Consider the following 20257-nt stretch of genomic DNA (forward strand, 5'->3'; position numbering starts at 1 on the left):
TCCCGAAGTACGAGGCTGTGTTGCGGCATTGACTACCAGTAGCTCTCTCTCTCGTAGCCTTTTCACTGAGCGCCCGCAGCTCTTCGTTCAATAACCTGTCTGTACACTTACAAAGTTCTCAATGCTTCGGTTAACATGTAGGGACCCTCATTATGCTACCGTTGAAGTGTGGTGATATTTGGAGCCTTTTTAGTGGTATAAATAGCGATTTGTTTTTACTTTCCCTGTGCCCCGAATATTAGCGTTGTAAGCTAATCAGCGGTCCGCGCTAGCTTCTTTCAAGCTACAAACACATTCGATTAGCACGAAAACATGTCCCAGAGAGCGATCGAGTGGGTACACATCTGTTATTAACCCCTAGGTTCGTTTTGCGCCTGAATGGTCCTTTTAATGTAGATTTCCATTCCAAAGACATGCAAGCCTGGTGGTTTTGGGGAGTAAGTGAGCATCTGTGTCTATGAAACATAATGGGAAAGTTGCCAGTCCACCACAGCCAGTCTGGTTTCTCTCTGCCTTCTCCCCAGTGCATGCTGGGATAGGTTTAACCATCCTGTGACCCTGAATAGAAACAAACGGGTAAAGACGAGAAGATTGCAGACCTTTAAAAATGTAATTAGGGAAAATACTTGTCTATAAGGCGTAAAGATAATTTAGTATACTTTAAAAAGGTTAAACACGATAGTCACATTAAATCAGCATTATTTGTATAGCCATTAAAAGCCTTTAAGCACAGCTACAGTCTCAAAGTGCTCCAGAAGACTTCATCATTCCCACATTTTGGAACAGTAAATTAAAATGAAGAATGAATTGACTGCCCTCTATCCTAAGGCCCTGGCTGAGAGAAAAGAATAAATCCTATGAAAAGGAATTGCAACTGGTGACTCATCCGAGCATGCAGCGTGTGTCAGATGAGCCCCACAAGGGCAATGTGTTGCTTTCACTTTTCTTTGTGTACTCACATTCCCTCCTTCTCTCTCCATCTCTGTCTCCAGGTGCAGCAGGATGCAGGGCGTACTGCCTGTGTGTGGACTGCAGCCCCTGCTGGCCCTCCTTCTGCTGCAAACTATGGGCTGTGGTGAGTCCTCATTAAACTGTAGGCAGTCCCCGTCACCTGACCCACTGTGTATGCAGTATATAACTCCATATAATCATACACGCAGCCAAATCTTCGGCCAATCTCTTTCATTATTTGTAATTATTTTTCTCAGTCAAAATGGAGCCTATGAACACTTCCTGGTCTTATTACCTCTGATATATCAGATTCTGTGTACGGTCAATCTGGCTCAATCGTTAATAGTAGTGGAAATTTAAAAAATCTATATTGTATGTATGTATGTATATATCTAAATTGTACATTTGATAGACTGCTTGTGCAACCCTCCTGCAAATCAGAATGTTGGATCCCCTTCAAAATACCCTCTATAGATCAGGACTGTGCGTTTGGATCCACCTCCTGTCACATACCAGCTTCAATTTAGAGGATGTGACAAATGATGTCCCCAGTCCAATTAAACTGGGATGAATATATCTGCTCAAAAACCTGGTTGTAGAGCAAAGGGGGGAACCAGGGGAGTTGGATGAGAGGCAGAGTGATGTGTGAAAACCGTAATCAAGCATGTGCTTCTAATCAGAGAGAAGCCAAATCACCTCAAGGAGTGGTGGTTTGGTGGTTTGGTGGTGATGTGGTGGTGATGTCGCAGTGGATATGACACATGCCTTTGGTGTAGGAGATCTGGGTTTGATTCCCAATACGATCAACCAATGTGTCCCTGAGCAAGACACTTAACCCCTACGGAGGCATTACATTATGCTCTTGGGGTGTCCATACATCAGTACGTCCATCCATCCCATTCTTGTGAACGTGATATTTTAGGACCCCCTGGAGGGAATGTCTTCACATTTGGCACAAACATCCACTTAGACTCAAGGATGAGAATTAGATTTTGGTGGTCTCACAAAACACCTTGACCAGCTACAACAGTATACGATCTTTAATTGTATACGATCGATTATACATAAGACACGGCAGCAAATGATCTGCGGATTGTATTTCTACAATTTTGTATTGTATCTATTACTTAAGCAAAGGTACTTCTTCTTAAATATTAGTACTTCTTTCACTGCTGCAAACAACACCTTTTCTGTAATCTTTCCTCATGCCTGCCTCTGGTTTGTTCACTGGCACAATTATAGCTCACACTGGCTAACACTACGTAGCCCGATTGTGGGAAACAAATGAGCATTCTTGAGTGAGTGGCAGTCAGGTTAGCAAAATGAATTTCCCACCTACCCACGAATGAATGCTCACAATTCGTGACTGGTAGCCCACGGCACAGTTTGTAGTGTAGGTAGATTAACTTGTTAGATCTCCTCAGTCGCGTTGCCATGTTCTTTGTTTGTCAGTCCATCCATTCCTTTCTGTTTCTCTCCATGCTATTGTTTATATCTTAGGCATTTGGCGGACCTTCACAGCTCAGCTACCAGTCCACTTATTCCTCTCGTTTTATCTGCTCATAATTACCCCGACAGCAAGAAGGGGCGAAAAGATGAGATGTAAAGAAGAAAGATAAATCTGAGATCTCCAAAGCTCACATTCATCCTCTTAGCCAAATCTAAGAGAGGGAAACGATTTGGATATTTTGTTAAATCTCAGAGATATTTATTTCTAATATATAAAATATATTTGCGGAACTCATTAAACTTTGCTTTCAATTTGGCCGAAAAGCTGAAGTTTAGGATCTTAATCCTCTCATTATGTGTCAGCAAGTTATCCAAACTCCGGAGAGAGACTTGGCAGTTTGCATTTGTTTGGATAATCATCTTACTGACTTTTTTTAAGCCCTCGATTTAGCTGAGAAAAGGACATGTAACGGGGTTTGTGAAAAGAGAGTTATGGAGGTTTCAGTGTCATACAGTGACTTACACAGAAACTCTGGTCGCTCAACAGCCTCCCTATCTGTCTCTTTGGCAGTTTTATACAGAGCTCTGCAGGGAAGACTATACAATACAAGCATTCACATCCCAAAATTCTTGTTTGCCCTCTCTATACTCTCCTTCTACTCCCCTGCTGTGTATCTGTGTGTATATGCATGTGTTTGTGCTTATGTAGGACAGACTGCACGTCCCCTCAGTGTTCGCCGTGGCCTCCCCGACCGTCTGCTCTTCTCTGCATTGTATTGTTTCTGTCTTCTGTGGAGGTAACAGACCTGGCACCGGGGCCTTTCAGTGAGGGCTCAGATTTGCCGGCCGAGAGTTGGTAAAAATGGAGCCAACTCTTTCTGTGTGTATGTTTGTGCGAAAACCCTCAGGTTATATCTGCCTGGTAGTTTATTTATGCAGCCAACTTGCCGAGGCAGCGCGCACTGTGGCCCACACACACACACACACACACACACACACACACACACACACACACACACACAGACAGAATCTTTGAGGAGCATGATAGCACACTCACATCTGCCTCTCAAGAGTGTATATGTCATGCAAATAGACCCTCTCCGCCTCTGCTTTGAAGGAGTTTAGTTTTTGAGGCCATTAACGTCGCCCTTTCGTCTCTGTCTTTCTCTCCATTCCTGCATTTTGCTGTTTGTTTGTTTTTCCGTCTGAGTGACTCTGGAAATAGCCAATGGGAGGTAGAGGACTACTGGGAGGTTTGGCACTAAAGCTCACCCCGTGACACTTTGCCTGACAACCCAGAGATTGGAAAGAGGGTGGGACGTGGGGGAGGAGGACAGATTACGGGTGATCTTTTTTTGCATGTGTGTGCGTGCGTGCGTGTGTGTGTTGATGATAGTATGAGCATGCCTACACTTTTTTACAAGCACTCCCGTGCATGTGCATGCGTTTATGAATTTTGATGAAAATGTTGGCTGCGTGCCACACAAGATAAATGTATCATTATGCTTCAGAGGGTGCAGAATTAGTCACGGCAGCAACCTGCAGGGAGTTCCTGTGAAGCCTGACATGGCCTGGTAGGAGTCAGCTCAGACAGGGGGAAAACTGCAGTGAGTTGGTTAATATTTGTCACCAAGAGAGGACGAGGCAGTCTGGGTCACAAAGGGATGATTAGAGTGTGTAGTAAGTGTGGGGGGGGAATGAGAAAATATGCCTAAACACCAAGGAGGGAGGTGAAGTGTCACTGTTACTTTTGACACCTTATTTTGATGTACAATATTAGTCTTTTGGTGTAAACCTATATTATTTGAGTATATTTATTTCCCTTATTAAGTCATTTCATAAAGCCCCAGGAAGAACACAGTTTTTGCTAATTTGCTCAATTTTCAATTTGCGCTGCAAGCAAATTTGGCGTCTAACTGCGTGTTGACTTTGTATGCACATGCAAAGCTTTTAAAATATACTTGGCTGTGAAAACACAGTAACTGCTCACTTCATATTATCGCAGTTACCTGTGCTGTCTAGTAGTGTGTGTGTGTAGAGCAGTGTGATCAGATTTACATTTTAAAACCCCACTGAATGTCTGGGTTTAGACACGTGCAGCTGAAGCGTCCGATAATATTGACGCTGTGATATTTATTCGGCAGACATCTATGGGAAGATTTAGATGGTTTACAGACAACATTAATTCTGCATTCATTCTAACTGATAGCCCCATAATCACCAAAAAAGCCTATACCTAACAGTATATCCACATCGACAGTCCTTCATAATGTTAAATTAACGTTAGCTTAGCATACAAACAAGAGGAAGAGAGAGAAAGACGAGAAAAGAAAGGAACGTATGGAGAAGGGGAAATAGAGCACGATAGAAAAGGAGGGAGCCGCTGAGAGTTGGAGGGATGTTTTGGGGAGAAGATATTGTGCGAGAGAATGTCAGCATGGCGGCATCATTTCCGAACCCTGCGTGATGTCCGCCTGGCAGACCTGCTGTGCCTAGACGGGCAACATGAATGTGCACAGACACACACACACACACACACACACACACACACACACACACACACACAGTGAGGAGATACAGCTGGTCGATACATCTGACTGTAACTGTGTGTCTTTATTTTGGCTGGTTTGTGTGTGTATCTTTGCATATTTGAGAGTGTGTGTACTTCCTGCAGGGGAAAACCGGCTGCACTGCAGTAAAAACACAGACCAGTGATCCAACACAGTGGAAAAATAAGGAGGAAACCATTCCCTCCTCATTCAATTCACATTATACAGTACATAGCCTCAGAGCTGGTCTTTGAAGAGGCCACCTCCAAAGCATATTGTGTGTGTTTGTGTGTGTGTCAACCTCAGCATTTTTCTCTCGTTCTTCCTAAATGTTGGCTGTCACCTTCGGCTCTTTTCCGATCCGTTCGATGACACTACTTTGTGTTGGATTTCCTACTTGCCGATTGAATCAATGAATTTTCAGGGAGACCGGGATGGTGCATTAAAGGAGAATTCCGGTCGATTTCAACCCGTAGCTCTGTTGTTTGTAAATTTGGAGTGCTGTCAGTAGCGAGAAAAACGAAAACAATCGGTGCTGCCTACAGCGTGTTATCCTCCTGCTAGCATTAGCACCCAACAGGCTTAAACAGGGCAAATTTTAAACTTGTTTTTAGCCTCTTAACATGTTCAAAATGTCATTACAAGTGCCTACCCATGTGAAGTGATTCCTTCCGAGTGAACACAGTGAATCTGACTGCAGTAGATGTAAAAGAAATGCATGAAAGTTCTGTCAGCTCTGTTTAGTTCCGGTGTTGATACTGCAAGGACTGCAAGGAGTGCCTCGGGACCGTCTACAAACCGAAAAGAGATGCAAACATATTTTCAAAAATAGGCATATTCTTATTTTTTTAAAAGTGCTGTAGTACAACTAGCTGGAAACAAGTTATAATTGAGGTAAGTTTGGAGACACTACCTTATTTAATCATTAAATTAATAGCCTACATATTTTTCTGTTTTGTAGTTTGTAGACGGTCCCTAAGCACTCTTAACTGCCGTCTCAACACCGGAACTAAACAGAGCTGAATTAGCAGAACTTTCATGCATTTCTTTCACATCTCCTGCAGTCAGATTCACTGTGTTCACTCTGAAGGAATCACTTCACATGGGTAGGCACTTGTAATGACATTTTGAACATGTTAAGAGGCTAAAAACAAGTTTAAAACTTGCCCTGTTTAAGCCTGTTGGGTGCTAAACTAGCAGGAGGATAACACGCTGTAGGCAGCACCGATCGTTTTCGTTTTTCTTGCTACTGACAGCACTCCACATTTACAAACAACAGAGCTACGGGTTGAAATCGACCGGAATTCTCCTTTAAGATCTTTATTCAAAAGTTAGTTTGCAGAGCAACTAACTTGTGTGTACAGAGAGTTCAGTATATACACATGCGGTCCAGTTGTCCACTTGCCTCTTCTCCAATCATTAGCTTTGACATCATGCAGCTATATCTGATGATATGATGATATCTCTTCAAGCTTCCCCAGAAGGATCTATTTTTTAAAAAGGTCAATGGACATGCATATGTTTACTCTTTAGCTCTGTAGTACTGGACAGCACTGGACAGCACTGGACATGTGTATTACAGCATATAAAGTCTATTTTAATAAATGACAAACGTATCAAGGTTTATGAGCAGCCACCACTCATGTTATTTTCCATGTCTCTTGTTTTCTCCATTTGTCTCTGTGCGTCATTCAATGGCTTGTTAAAAGGATGCATTTTTCCACATCCCGCAACAAAACATTAAGACAGCGAGCAGTTTTGTCAGACCATCAACTTGCACACAAACAAACCCAAACTTGCTGCCGCTCTGTTCTGTTTTTTTTTTTTTTTTCATATCAGAAGGCAAAAATTATTCAACTTTTTCCCACTTGTTCGAAAAAGTTTGTTCTGTTTTATTTATTCAGTGTTTATAGTATTTCAACAGGAACATGTCATCTTCGGTTTGTAATGTTTCCTTTAGAGAGAATAAGATCATCTAACTTGTACAAAATTGTGTGAATGTAAATTTAGAAAGGCGAAGCTCTGCTACTTCTGCTACTTGGGCGGAGTGATTTGCTTTGCAGCAAGCCTTTCTGAGAATATAGTTCCCGGTTTGTTTACGGTTAGAAGATGGCTGTGTCTCATGTTACGTTGTTTTTTGTACACGCTGTGACTCTACAAATCACAACATGTAAATAGGAACATGTTGGCGTTATTTTGTCACTTATTGGGAGCAGTAGGCTAGTTGGAACCGGTTACCTGCAGGTTCTGTGCTAGGCTAAGCTACCGGTGGAACCGTCAGACAGCGTTACGACACGCACGGACACGAGAAGGGTATGTATCGACTTGTCTTACTCTGGGGGTTACGGTGAATAAGCTAAAGTCTCAATAAGTCGGCGTGTTCCTTTAACTTACAGATATATAGTTATCCTAAAACTGACATTTGTATATTTGACTTGGTAACAAAATGCTTGCTTCACACGTAACGTTCGGCATAGTCTCTCTTTGAAAGGGTCTGGCTACTCCACATAGCATTTGGGGATGGGAGGAAAACATGCTCTGCTTTACTGGCATTTCTTTAAACCAATCACAATCTTCTTGGGCGGCGCAAAGCACCGGAGAAAAGCTGCGGTGCCGCTGCAAAATAGGCTCGGAAGGAACTTGTTTTGGTGGAACGTGTACGTTTAAAAGTTGTTTTAGTCGTGCGACAGAAAACTCAGATTGGACAGATAGTCTAGCTAGCTGTCTGGATTTACCCTGCAGAGATCTGAGAAAAGGTTAACCATAGTCCTCATGAATCGACCGGAGTTTAAAATACCAACACAAGGGAAGCCCAAGGCAACGGATATCCGGCCTAAATGAGTGACATCCGGCAGATTTTCCGGCGGCAACGGAGCAATCCCGGAAGTGGAACGTCAAGGATATAGACTGCATTCAGCATAACATTAGTGTCAGTATCCCACATTCTCCCCATTCTTCCTGCTGATTAATCACGTCTGTATCCACTTTTGTCTTCATAAAATCTCAGTTTTTCAGTTTCAGTCTTTTAATATAATAATGATCCAATAATGTTATATAACATTCTGGGGTGATTCTGTCGTATGAGTACTTTTACTTTTGATACTTTTAATCAAAATTTAGAATGCAAGGCTTTTATTTATAACTTTGTACTCTGTATAATGTATTCTGTGGTATTGCTACTTTTACTTTTGTAAAGGAGCGCTATGTAATTTGATAATTATTTTAGGAAAAAAGGAGACATTTATAAAAGTCGCCTCTATTTCTTCTATACTTAATTACATAGTTCTTTCCAGGACACTTTCTAGGAAGTTATAAAACAATTATGGACCTGTAAAAGCATTACCATTGAGTCCATTTAATAATCCTCTTTTGTACTGCTCTTGTGCATGAAACCACATCCATCATGCTCCAGATTAAAAACCAACCTGGGCCGGTTGCGGTCTAGTTGTTTGTGTTGTTTCAGCTGTCATTTATTAATACAGTGATCAACTAATAGCGGCAAGCCTCTGTCGGACAGCTCATCTGTCATGATTTATGACTTACACACACTTCTGCACAAACACACACACACATAATCAGCTGACACGCAGGCAGCAGGAGTGAAGTGGTGTGGACAGGAGAGGATACACTCGATCAGTCCCGGTAGCTCTTTTGAGTGGCAGGCTGATGGGTCTGATGTGGGCAAATCGAAGACAAAGGGGCCTTTATCACCGGAAAACATATTGTAGGCACCTCTGTAAGAAAGAAAGGGGAGAAAGAATAAGAAGGAGAGGGTGAGAACAAGGAATGATGTTTGCAATTGTGTTCTATTACTGTGAAAAAGCCATTACCGCCCACCCTGTGTCTGTTTGCAGCTCGGTGCCAGCCACATACAGACTCTCCGACTGTGTTTAATAATTCGAGAGCACCTCTAAAGCGAAGACAGATGGGCCAACAGTGATGATCACGTAGATGCCACTGTGAACCAGCAGAAAGAAAATAAGAAAATCTGAGCTCTATGTGCACGACGTTGGAAGTAGAGCTTCCAGGAGGAGGTGGAGTGTGTGCCCCTCTCAACACTGACATACAGACATACAAAGACGCAGGACGAGGTCAATAAAGAATCGGCTGTTAACATTTAACAAAGTCCATTCACACTGGCATGGACTTAACTGTCCGATGAGTTGTACTGAGCACACATGCTCTTGTGCTTCAGCACTTTTCTTGCTTTGTATTGACATTCAGCTTTAGTATTTCCTCTTCTTTTTTATCACGCAACAGCCTGGTGAGTCTTGTTTAGAAAAGGGTGACAGAGAGCAATATGAAACGCAGATAGCTATCAAACAAAAGACAGCCTCTTGGGGGTTAAGCTTGTGATAACATTTCCATCTAAATGCAGATTTGATATAGCAATGGCATTGGGGCCCTCACTAGTTTACATTCATTACCACAGAGGAAGAGACCAATTGGTTTTTTTTTTTTTTTTTTTGGGGGGGGGGGGTTCCCCACCTGGTGTCCTTCACGTTGCAATTTAGGCTTTTCAAAGGGGTTCTGCAATTGATTTCATTTTATTTAGTTGTGCAAATTGCAGCACCGGCCAGGAAACAAAGGCAAAAATTTGTCTAAATAAAGGGGATAGAAAGAATAAAGGGGGGGGAGACGTGAATGTGAATGAGATTGTAAAGCTTGGTTGGCTTCATTTGTGGCACTGTCTTGCAATTGGCAACATAAATAGCTTAATGTGACCCAAATGGTGATTATCCAGGTGGAACCTGGCAAGAAACCGGCGAGCATTATTGATGCCTCTTAGCCGAAGAATAAATTTGCCTGTTTTTGTTCCTAGCCAGCTCTCGGCAAGGTGGTTCAGAAATTGCAGTTTGATCGTCTTCTGGGACCGCGCATTACTGTGTGTCAATGTGTGTGTTTTAAGGGGAGGGGCACATGCGTAAGTGTGTGGTAAACAAAGATGAGTGCCACATCCTCGAGGGGGATAAAGCAAAGAGAGTGACAGCAGGGAGTGGAAACTGATAGCCTCTTGTGAAAGATGTGTTCTTTGAGTGAGTTTGTGTGTGTGTGTGTGTGTGTGTGTGTGTGTGTGTGTGTGCGTGCGTGTGCGTGCGTGTGTCTGTGAGCGTCAATGTGTCACTATGTCAGTCTTAACACATTGCTCGCTGAATCTACTTTTTTCCATCACATCCTCTTGACTCCTTTTCCACATCGCATCACTCCAATTTTCCCGTTACACAGACCTCCAGCTTTTTTGGTTTATGTGTTTTCCCTCACTTGCCTCCTTCTTTGGCTCACAATCACACACTGTGTTATGCTGGAGTCAATTGAGCTTGTTCCTCTTTTCCGTAGTGTCAGTTTTTTTCCCTCTGTCAGTGTGAGAGAGAGAGAAAAATTACATGGCTTTTGCTTTTAAGTAAAACTAATTCAAAGTGCATCAATTTTCCTCTACACATATCCCTACTGCAGAGTGTGGTATGGACCACAAAGTGAGGGGAGAGAGCCACTTTGTGGTCAACAATGTTGTGTAACTCTCAAAATTGTCATTTTCACCTGTAGTCACTACAGCATTTTGAGTGCCTTTGTTGATAAAATGGAAAAGTTTAAACCTGCGAGATATGCACGTTAGAAAAAATTGCATCTGCTCTGACAAAAATGATAAATGACATATCAAAATAAATAATGATTCTTTGCAAAGGAAAGAAGTTAACCCTGATTAGTTAACAGATACTCTGTAATGGACGTGAAGCAATAGTTTAACATTTATAAATAAATATGAAATACGTTTATTTGATTTTTTGTCAAGGGTTTGATGAGAAGATTGATACCACTTTCATGTTTGTTTGATACAAATAGAGGCCACTCCGAAGGGTCCGTGCACCATCCTCCCCAATATAGTCCAAGACAGGGTCCCAGATTTCGAAAAAGCGAAAAGGCATGTCTCTGAGCCAGAAGCTAACAGCTTCTAATCAGTCCTTCCAGAAAAATGCGGAGTTTTTTTGTGATTGTTGCGGGCAAAAATCCTTGATTATGCAGCACGTTTTCTTAAAAAATGCGATGGAATATGCGGGATATTTATGCAGTTTTATGCGATGAAATTGCGGAAACTTGCAAAAACTGCATCATCATGGCTTCATCGCGGGGTCTGCAGCTTTTCGATGATGTTCGCGTCGCGTAATCACGTCACTTCATAACGTTCCCATGGCAACAGGGGAAAATGGCTGCTCTTGTGTGAAGTAAACGCAAAGTTTTTCAACTTTCTGCTAAGATATATGTGACTTTTTTGCAACGAAAATGCGGGGATTATGAAATCGTGCAAGCCCCGCTTATTTTGTGCAGAAATCGGCAATTTATGCGGCAATTTATGCGGCGAAAGTGCGGCGTATTTGAACAAATGCGACCCCCGCATAAATATGCGGGATGCTGATTATGCATTGAATTATGCGATCGCATAATCTCGTTTTTCTGGAGGGACTGCTTAATGGGAGAAGTTCGAACACACTCCGAGTCCATTGTGAAATCGTGGGAACAGAGTCCAAGATCCACAGAAGAAGAATGCATCTCCTTGCAGCAGCTTTAGTCTGGAGGAGCCGAGACCCAATGCTTTAGGATTTAACCCCAGAATACAGCTGACGGGAGTTAGAGCTAGTTTTTTCTTGAATATAACATCAGTTTCCTTACATATTTTGACCCAGAAGTCATTAATTAAGGGGCACTCAAATATACAGTGGACATATGTACCTTCAGAAATCGTACATTTATTACAAAATTTCGAGAGCAATGAGTTAAACTTATTGTGTATTCCTTTAAGATGATTTTTCCTTATGCACACGGGAAAAATTCCAATAAGAGTAGTCACTGTTGGCGACACACACTGCTTTACTTCTTTATTCCTCTCCAACCCCCTCTCGTCTCATCTTATCCTTCTGCCTTTGAAAGCCTCATGCATTTTGTTTCACAGGTCGCCTCACTCGACGGGCTGAACTCCTCTCGAGTGTGAAACGAGAGGCCATTTCAGAGCACAAATCCTGTTTGATGCTGCCATGCAGAGCAATATAGATCAGTTGGTGAGGGAGTTAGACAAGTAGCGGTTGTCTAAGACGATGTCACTGGGAGAAGGGAAAGAAGTGGGTATTTACGTGTGTTCATGTGTCTGCGGGGAGGAGAAAATGTGATGGGAGGGCTGATGTTAAGCTATCAGGGTAGAGCCTCTTAGCTTGAGCAACTGCAACAGCATAACAGCTGCAGGAATGAGCAATGACAGCAATCCACGCGTCTGCTATTTGTGTCTGCTCAAAGTCACATTAACCATCCAGTAAGGAATGAAAAATGGTGGCTTCTAAGTGTGTGTGTGTGTGTGTGTGTGTGTGTGTGTGTGTGTGTGTGTGATAATTCCAGTGTGTGCACACACACACACACACACACACACACACACACACACACACACACACACACACACACACACACACACACACACACATAAACACACACCTTATACAGTAAATACACTATAAGCAAAAATAGGCAATCAAAGCTGAGGCAACTGATTTAAAGTTGATCTAAATCATCATCAATGGCTGAGGGGGAACATCTAATCTTGAAAGTAACACAAAAACGCAGCATATCTTTACCTACAGGCTGAAGATGAAACTAAATGAACTGAAGCTGGCAGGTGGTCGTACTGCGGGGGAGGAAGAGGAGAAAGAGAATGGCAGGAGATGGGTAGAAAAATGACAGAGCAGACAGAAGGATGGCGAGGTTGGGCGACTCACACAGCGGTGTGCCTGTGACCGCTGGAAAAACATTGCTCCATAAATCTGCCTTTGAATTACAGACAGGAGGGGCCGTCCCTGTAGCACTTTAGCTTGCATCCAATCAAACAGAAATGGAGCAAGACGCACACAAAGTGTGCAGTCGAGACTGCCACTAATCAATATGCTTTTTTTCTTCACTTTCAACCGTTCCGCCCACCTAGGGAGTGCTTCTTTCAGTCTCTTCATCTTACGCTGCTTCACTCACAACCACATATGTCATGGCTGCACAAAAGGGAAAAGTCAGGGGAGCACCAAAGTCATTAGGATTCATCTAAATACAAAATTTCATGGCAGCCGTCCAATACTTGTCGACATATATAAATCTGGACCACGCTGCTAGCGTGGCTAAAAAGTGGCTATAGCTGATTGAAAATTTGTGCATTGATGGTGGGCTTTGGTGCGAGATTAGACGTACTGTAGTGACGTGTTTTTTTCCAGCATTCTCAGTAGTGAGGAGAAAGGGAATAGTGACTAATAAGGGTGCTAGAAAAGAATCTGATTAGGTTTGAGGCTTTACAGGTAAACCTCATTCACACACTGTGCACATTGGGTAAACAGATGCAGATTGAGCTCAGAGATGATAACCTGTATTACTGTTTTGTAGGAGTGGAATTCACATTCCCCCTCTGCAATGTAAATGAGCCACCTTTGTCTTTTCAGGCAAGGTGACACAGGATTAGAGTATAATGATAATGTATGATGGGACTCTGCCAGTGTAAAGTGAGTTGGGAGAAAAAACAACAAAGAAAAATGCAGTGGAATATGGCAGAATTTTGCTGAACAAGCTCTTCTAAACACCGCACTCTGAATTTCTTATGATAGCCTTTCTCTCTGTCATCAGTTGTTTTGATGAAAGTAACATTTGTATCTTTATAGTGGTGGTAGTGGTGCTTTAAGTTGCAAAGAGGTGGTTGATATTGATCCCATAATGCACATCCAGGTTTGATGTATGGCTTATGAAAATACTTTTGATATCTTCCCTCCACAGTCTAGCCCTGCCTCCCACTGTTTAGGTAGCACAGAAATGGTTTGCTGGATCAATGACCGATAATTAGAGAGCCACAACGAGCCTCTGTTCTTTTATCTTACTTCACAACCAGTAGGATTTGATGGAACAAAGGAACGTGGAGGGGGGAGCATGTTTTCTCCAGGCAATTAACTAACGTCTTTTCAGCGTAATCAGAAATAACGTCCTGTGGCTTAATTTACAAGTCGGCATTGATTGTCCTCTCCTTTTCTCTCCTCTCCTCTCAGGCGTAACCAACGCCGACACTGTGGTGAATATGCGGAAGGTGACCCATCAGACCATTAGTGAGGAGCTGTCCAAGACTGTTCTCCTCCCCTGCCTCTTCACCCTCCGCCCCAGTGCCAGTTCATCCCATGAGCCCCCCCGGATCAAGTGGACCAAGGTTTGGGGCCAGAGAGGCTCCGACGGGTTGCAGAAGGAACAATCGGTCCTGGTGGCCAAAGACAATGTGGTCAAGGTACAATAAAGGCTGATGGGGACCACTGTGAAATATTTTGTTTCAAGCTTTTTTTGGGAAAACTAGGAATGGCTCGGTGGTGTATTGTATTGTATTCTCTCCCTCTCTCGTTTTTACTCCCCCTTCTCTCTCTTCCCTCAGGTGAAGAAGGCCTTCCAGGGCCGTGTAACGCTGCCTGGTTACAATGAGAACCGCTACAACGCCAGTCTTGCTCTGACAGGGCTACGTTCTAGCGACTCTGGTCTGTACCGCTGTGAGGTCGTGGTGGGCATCAGTGACGAGCAGGACACAGTTCCCCTGGAAGTCACAGGTGAATAAAATGACATTTCTTTTCTGATTAAGGCAGCCATTTTGAATTGAAGTCACACTTGGGGTGGGAAATGTCATGCTAGAGCAAACCTAGCTGTATGCTAGTCACATTAAGCAAACATCAGGATTTTCTCTGTCTCATAATAAGTAATAAAAATGTATTTATCTTAAGGACTTGGAGAATGCATTTGGTTCACATTTTAAGGAAACATCGCATTATAGTCAGGTAGCTAGCTCAGGTAGCTAGCAGCTACAAGCCATTACATTTGCTAACTTACCAGGAGTTATTATTTCAAATGATTATGTAATTTCTAACTAAATAATTAAGAACACCCAACAGCTATATAGCTTGTCCCCAGGTCATGGCACTTTACATTTGCAGTGCTGAACATCACTAATCAATATCACAGCGGTTAGCATCAAATAACAAATTCATTGCAGAAGCTAACACTTTACTGACACATTGCAAATAAACGAACTAGCCATGACCAGTTACCATAAATTATATATAATTCATATTAAAACCAAACTTGTAGCTATATTTAAGAGGTTTTGACCGAAAACATTTAATCCATCTATTAACTTTGAATAGTCCTTGGCTAGCCAAGTAGTTTCACATGTGAGCTGAGGGACAATGACATTAACAATGACCAACTTGGCTTCTGAGTTAATGATAGTTTGATCTACTTTCCTTCATTACTTAGCATGGTAGCACCCATAGCAGGATTTGTTTTTATCTGATAGCTCTATATTGTAATTTGTTGTACAGCAATTATAAACACTGGACAGTCACGCCACTAAAGCGTAACTGGAATAGAGAGAGAAAGAGCGAGCAAGCAAGAACCTGCTACTACCCTCATGAATCTGATTATTTCTGTCATCACTATCATCTCTTTGCAAATGTAATATTACCAACAATTGAGTGGTGAGATGAGTGGTGATATACAAAGTAATTAACTCCTTTTATTTTTTATTCTAGGCGTGTTCTCATGTTTTTAACTACACAAATTATTGTCTATGGCAAAGCAACACTCCCACTCTTTGGTTGTGTACAGCTCTCTCATTGTTTCAAGCTCTGCCACTTTGAATAGTAATGACCCTGTTGTCCATGCCAGGCAAATACAGCCATTACAACCAGGGCTGTTTACTGTCCATGTAGAATGTACAATGATGTGGAAAAGGTGAGGGAACTAGAACACATTAAACATCATTGACCTGGGCCACTGAGGTGCTGTTCATGCACCGAAAGCTTAATGAAACCAGGATGGTAGGAACTAGGGTTGCACGATATTGACAAAATGTGATATTGCGATATCGATTATGACTATTGCGATATCGATATTAATTTTGATATTTTTAAACATATGTAAAATTAAAAAAGTTACGGGAAAATGCATCAAAATAGATTCATAACAAATTAAACAAGTTTTCTTACAACACAAGGTTTATTTCAACTGACTGAATGGACTGGTCCAACATGAATAAATAAATTAAGACCATGTCTTACTGGTTGGACAGTATAAAATATATAAAGAGAACAGGACATGTTTTACTGGTTGGACAGTATAAAATATATAAAGAGAACAAGACACAACTTTTCTTTCTCTTCTCTGATTCGTTCCATTTTGTTGTCTCTATCTATTTCTTCACTTACACTGTCACTCTGTTGAAATATGCACACACGTCACATGGTACGCTCCATAGGGTTTGTCACGTAGTGGACCTGTACCAAGTGGCACGGTAACTGGCCAATGAAACATGATCATTATAGCGTTTCAGGCGAGCTCTAAATCAAACACAACTAAGCCACACAGTCAACGGACGGGACGCAGCGCTCCACAAAATAAAAAAAATATTGCATACTTATTGTGACATTTTCGATATATTGTGATAACGATATTGAGTCGATATATCTTGCACCCCTAGTAGGAACCCAGCAGTGTACGCTGTGTACGCAAATAGTGTTACTCAGAGCGCTTTGTATGGCTCTCATTGGCTTAACTATATGGGCAGGGCATTTACTGGATTATCTGTATCCAGGACACCCATACTTGTGGAATAATACCTGGAGGTAGCTCACTGTAGTAGAACCATAATTACTTTGTCAGGGTATTTTAGCTGCAGAGCTTTCATCAGATTCATTCCAGGTCACTCACTATTTTTAATAATAGGCTATTATCATAATGACTACAGGGAATCACAAGATGCATTCGGCACTGTACACTATGCTGCCGCTGCTACAAATCCACAGCATGGTGCATCGTCTGCCATTGAGAATAACACAGACACACACCCACACACCTTAGCCTTTATGGAGCTCAGATGTGAACATACTGTATGCAGGCATAATGTGTGCACTTGTTTTTACAGGCCAATACGTCTTTACAATTTTAGCATTTCAACAAGGATGCTATCTGGTTTTCTCATACTAAGAAGCACCTCATCATTCTCCATAAGAGCGGTCTACATTTAGTAAGCAAGACCCCTGTCACAGTGCTTGGGAGACTCTGCATCCTCCCCCTTTTTGGCCAATCGATTGACACGCTATGAAAACCACTTCTTCAGAGAGAAACCAATTACGTAGCTGGCGAGGACTAGCCATCTCCAGGGCTTAGTCTTAATTGGCAGTCACGCTACATGGCAGACCACAGCCGTCCTCACACTAATTCTACAGAGTGCTTAACATATTCGTTAGCAGGTATTGATACTGCTCAGCTATATCAATATAATATTAATCCACACTGCTCTTCTTATAGAGTAATTTGTGTGTGCCTAAGCCTCGACGACATGTCCTTCCTCTCTTGCCATCTCTTTCTTAATTTCTCCCCTGCTGCCTCGCTCTTCTACTCGCTCCTTGTTTTGTCTCTATTTTCTTTCTTTCTCTTGGCACATATTGACTGGTTAATTGGCTGTGCCTCACCAACTAGAGAACAGTGGCATTTACAACTGTGTCGTTGTCTATGGTGAGCTACTGTATGACTGCTCCCCATTAACTGGTGTGAAGACAGTAGATAGTATATCAACACTGGGCATGGTCAAAAGCATATTGTAATTGTTTACATAACTTCTTGGGAGCCTGGCATAGCCAGACTAATTCGCAAATGCGCAATTTGCTAGTTAGTTGTGGCTAATTTGCAAATGCGTATTAGTGTGAAACCTCTCAGTTCATTTTTCCAAGGAACGTTATCAACGGTGCAGACCAAAAATGCCTGTGGACGCAAATTAATAGACCTACAACCAATTAGAGCAACGACACGACATAGCCTTGAGTGACACATGCGAGGTGAGGCAGTGCTTGGTCTGTTTTGAAGTAGGACAAATATTCTCAAATTACAGCTAAACAGTACGCTAAAATGTGTTTCTGAAAATATTTTAGTCGAGAAATAGGCAATACAGTAATAGAATCTTGATTTGTATTTGATCAGCACCGCCCAGTTGATCTGAGTTTCATGAGCCTGGTGCTGGATGGAGTGTGCCGGTTACATTCTGTAACTGCGTTGAAGCATGATGCTCCTCTGTCAGTCATCCGTCTTAAACCCGCCCCGTGTGAGATAAATGAATGTGGTTGGCCCGTCCAGTTTCTCTTTGGCTGGAAATCAGTTTAAATGGGACGTATCTGCCAGAGCAAATGAAACATGAGCTGGAAAATTCGTCTGATTTCCAGGCTAGCGCAAGATAGTTTTAGCACTTTATTTATCTTTTTGCATTGATAGCGCCTCCTAGTGTTCTCCAGGAGACCTGAAAATCTACTTCCATCCATGCTTAACAACACAATGAGTCCGCCAAAATGTACAATTTTGTAGATGACTTAAATTGCTAATTGATTGATAACCAACAGGCTTGTTGAAAAGGGGGAAACAAGGCTATGGCGTGCTCTTGTCAATCGTGCACCATGATCATTTACAGCGCATCTTCTAGCAACGCAAATGTCCAAGCCTAAACCATGTTTTTACAAATCCGTCCAAAATCAGGTTAATTTTCTTTTGAACAAAAGAGAAATACACACAGTACGGTAACTTTAGTATCATTTTATATTTTTGTACGCAAAAAGTAAGGGGAGAATTAAAATTTCAGTTTGACTTTAAACAAAGTAAATGTTATAGCTACTGTTTAAGTTGTAATGCAGTGTAGTGCACTAAACAATATTGCCAAGGGACAACTGCTACAACAGTGCTACAATGAGGGCAGCACACAGTCATAAAGCATAGGGCCTACCCACAAATGGTGCCTTCCTGTTCTTCTCTCCGGAGACTGTGTGGAGATGTGTGAAGATGCAGAGGGTAAAAATAGAGGCATGTATCCAACATCCAACTCTCATGTGGAATAGGACTGGGTTTCCCATAATATGCGGGAACCCATTTGTCTCTATAGTGTAAAAATTTGCCAGCGAGTTAGCATCTCTTTTTGGAAAACATCCCACAGTCTCCAAGGAGAAAGGATGGAAACTGAAAAAATTAGGAGGATTTCTGCTCCACAATTTTTGTAAGACCAAGATGACAGAATGGCTAGATAGATTGTGGGAAATGTGTCTGTGTGTGACACACAAACACACACAAAGCCAGCGAAGATAAAGGAGCCTTGTTAGTAGCAGATGCCCACTGGCTTTTTTATGTTGCTGGATGCTCCTCAGGGGAGCAGCATTGTTGAATGGCAGGCAGAGGTGGGAGGTGAGGGAACAATAGACGGACACTTCTGAAACTATTCCTTTCCCATTTTAGTGGAATATATGTCTCACTTTATTCCCAGTTGATTGCTACTTCCCTGTTTTCCCCTCACTTTTTTTGTATTCCTCTCACCCTCTCTTTCTGTCTCTGTAGTTCAATATGTGATGCATACAATTTATGCATCACCTTGAATGCAGTGTATCTCTATTTCTGTGTTTGCCTTCTTTGTCTTTCTATCATGAGTACGGCGGCAGGCGGTGGTGGCAGCAGTGTGACGTGTGTGTTTGTGCACTCTTAAAGCAGTAAAATAAACATCACCACAGTGTTTGTCATACACCGTATCCAAGGGCAACATCTCTTTTCTCTAATGATAAGCCAACCGACTGCGATGCAAATGAGACTCGCACGCACAGGTTGTTGAACCTGAACGCTGTTGTTTCCTCTTACACAGACAGAAAAATGTCAGTACATGATGTGGATGTCTAGAAGGCTCTGTGTTTTTGTATTTTGGAGCGTGTATATGCTCCTGTTATTGGTTTCAAGGTTGCAGTTTATAACTTCTTCTGCGACCCAGAGGTTGTGGGTCGTAAAATCACACGATTAGTTCCTGGAGTAGCCTCTCTACTTTCCGTTACATGCTGTGTCTCTTTGCTCCAGGTGTGGTGTTTCACTACCGCGCCCCTCACGACCGCTACGCCCTGTCCTTCGCTGATGCCAAGAGAGTGTGTGTGGAGAACTCGGCAGTCATCGCAACACCAGGCCAGCTGCAGGCTACCTTTGCTGACGGATATGACAACTGTGATGCTGGCTGGCTGTCTGACCAGACTGTACGGTAAGGTTTTCAACTCTGCATACGTATAGAGTATCAGGTGGTTGCTGTTGGAATAACTCTCAAGCGCACACTCTTTACTGTTACTTTGGGTACTATTGTGATACAGGTCAGTGTCTTTGATAGCGGCGGCAGCATAAAACACAATTGAGTATGAGTAATGAGTAATGAGTAGAGTCGCAATTTTGGCCTGTACATTTTAAAATGCTGAGATTATTCCTTT

At 42.3% G+C, this 20257-nt stretch overlaps 1 protein-coding gene across 1 annotated transcript in view; it reads left to right on the forward strand.

The window, feature by feature from the left end:
• The first annotated feature begins 996 nt into the window (after positions 1-996).
• ncanb (neurocan b) overlaps positions 997-20257 on the forward strand; it is a 124993-nt gene continuing 105732 nt past the window's right edge. The window contains exons 1-4 of the mRNA XM_078259302.1: positions 997-1075; positions 14003-14232; positions 14374-14542; positions 19863-20037. Coding sequence (XP_078115428.1) covers positions 1003-1075; positions 14003-14232; positions 14374-14542; positions 19863-20037 — 647 coding nt within the window. The 5' untranslated portion in view covers positions 997-1002. The remainder of the gene's footprint in view (positions 1076-14002; positions 14233-14373; positions 14543-19862; positions 20038-20257) is intronic.

Source organism: Sander vitreus, chromosome 9, assembly GCF_031162955.1.
Source record: "Sander vitreus isolate 19-12246 chromosome 9, sanVit1, whole genome shotgun sequence".
Taxonomy (NCBI): domain Eukaryota; kingdom Metazoa; phylum Chordata; class Actinopteri; order Perciformes; family Percidae; genus Sander; species Sander vitreus.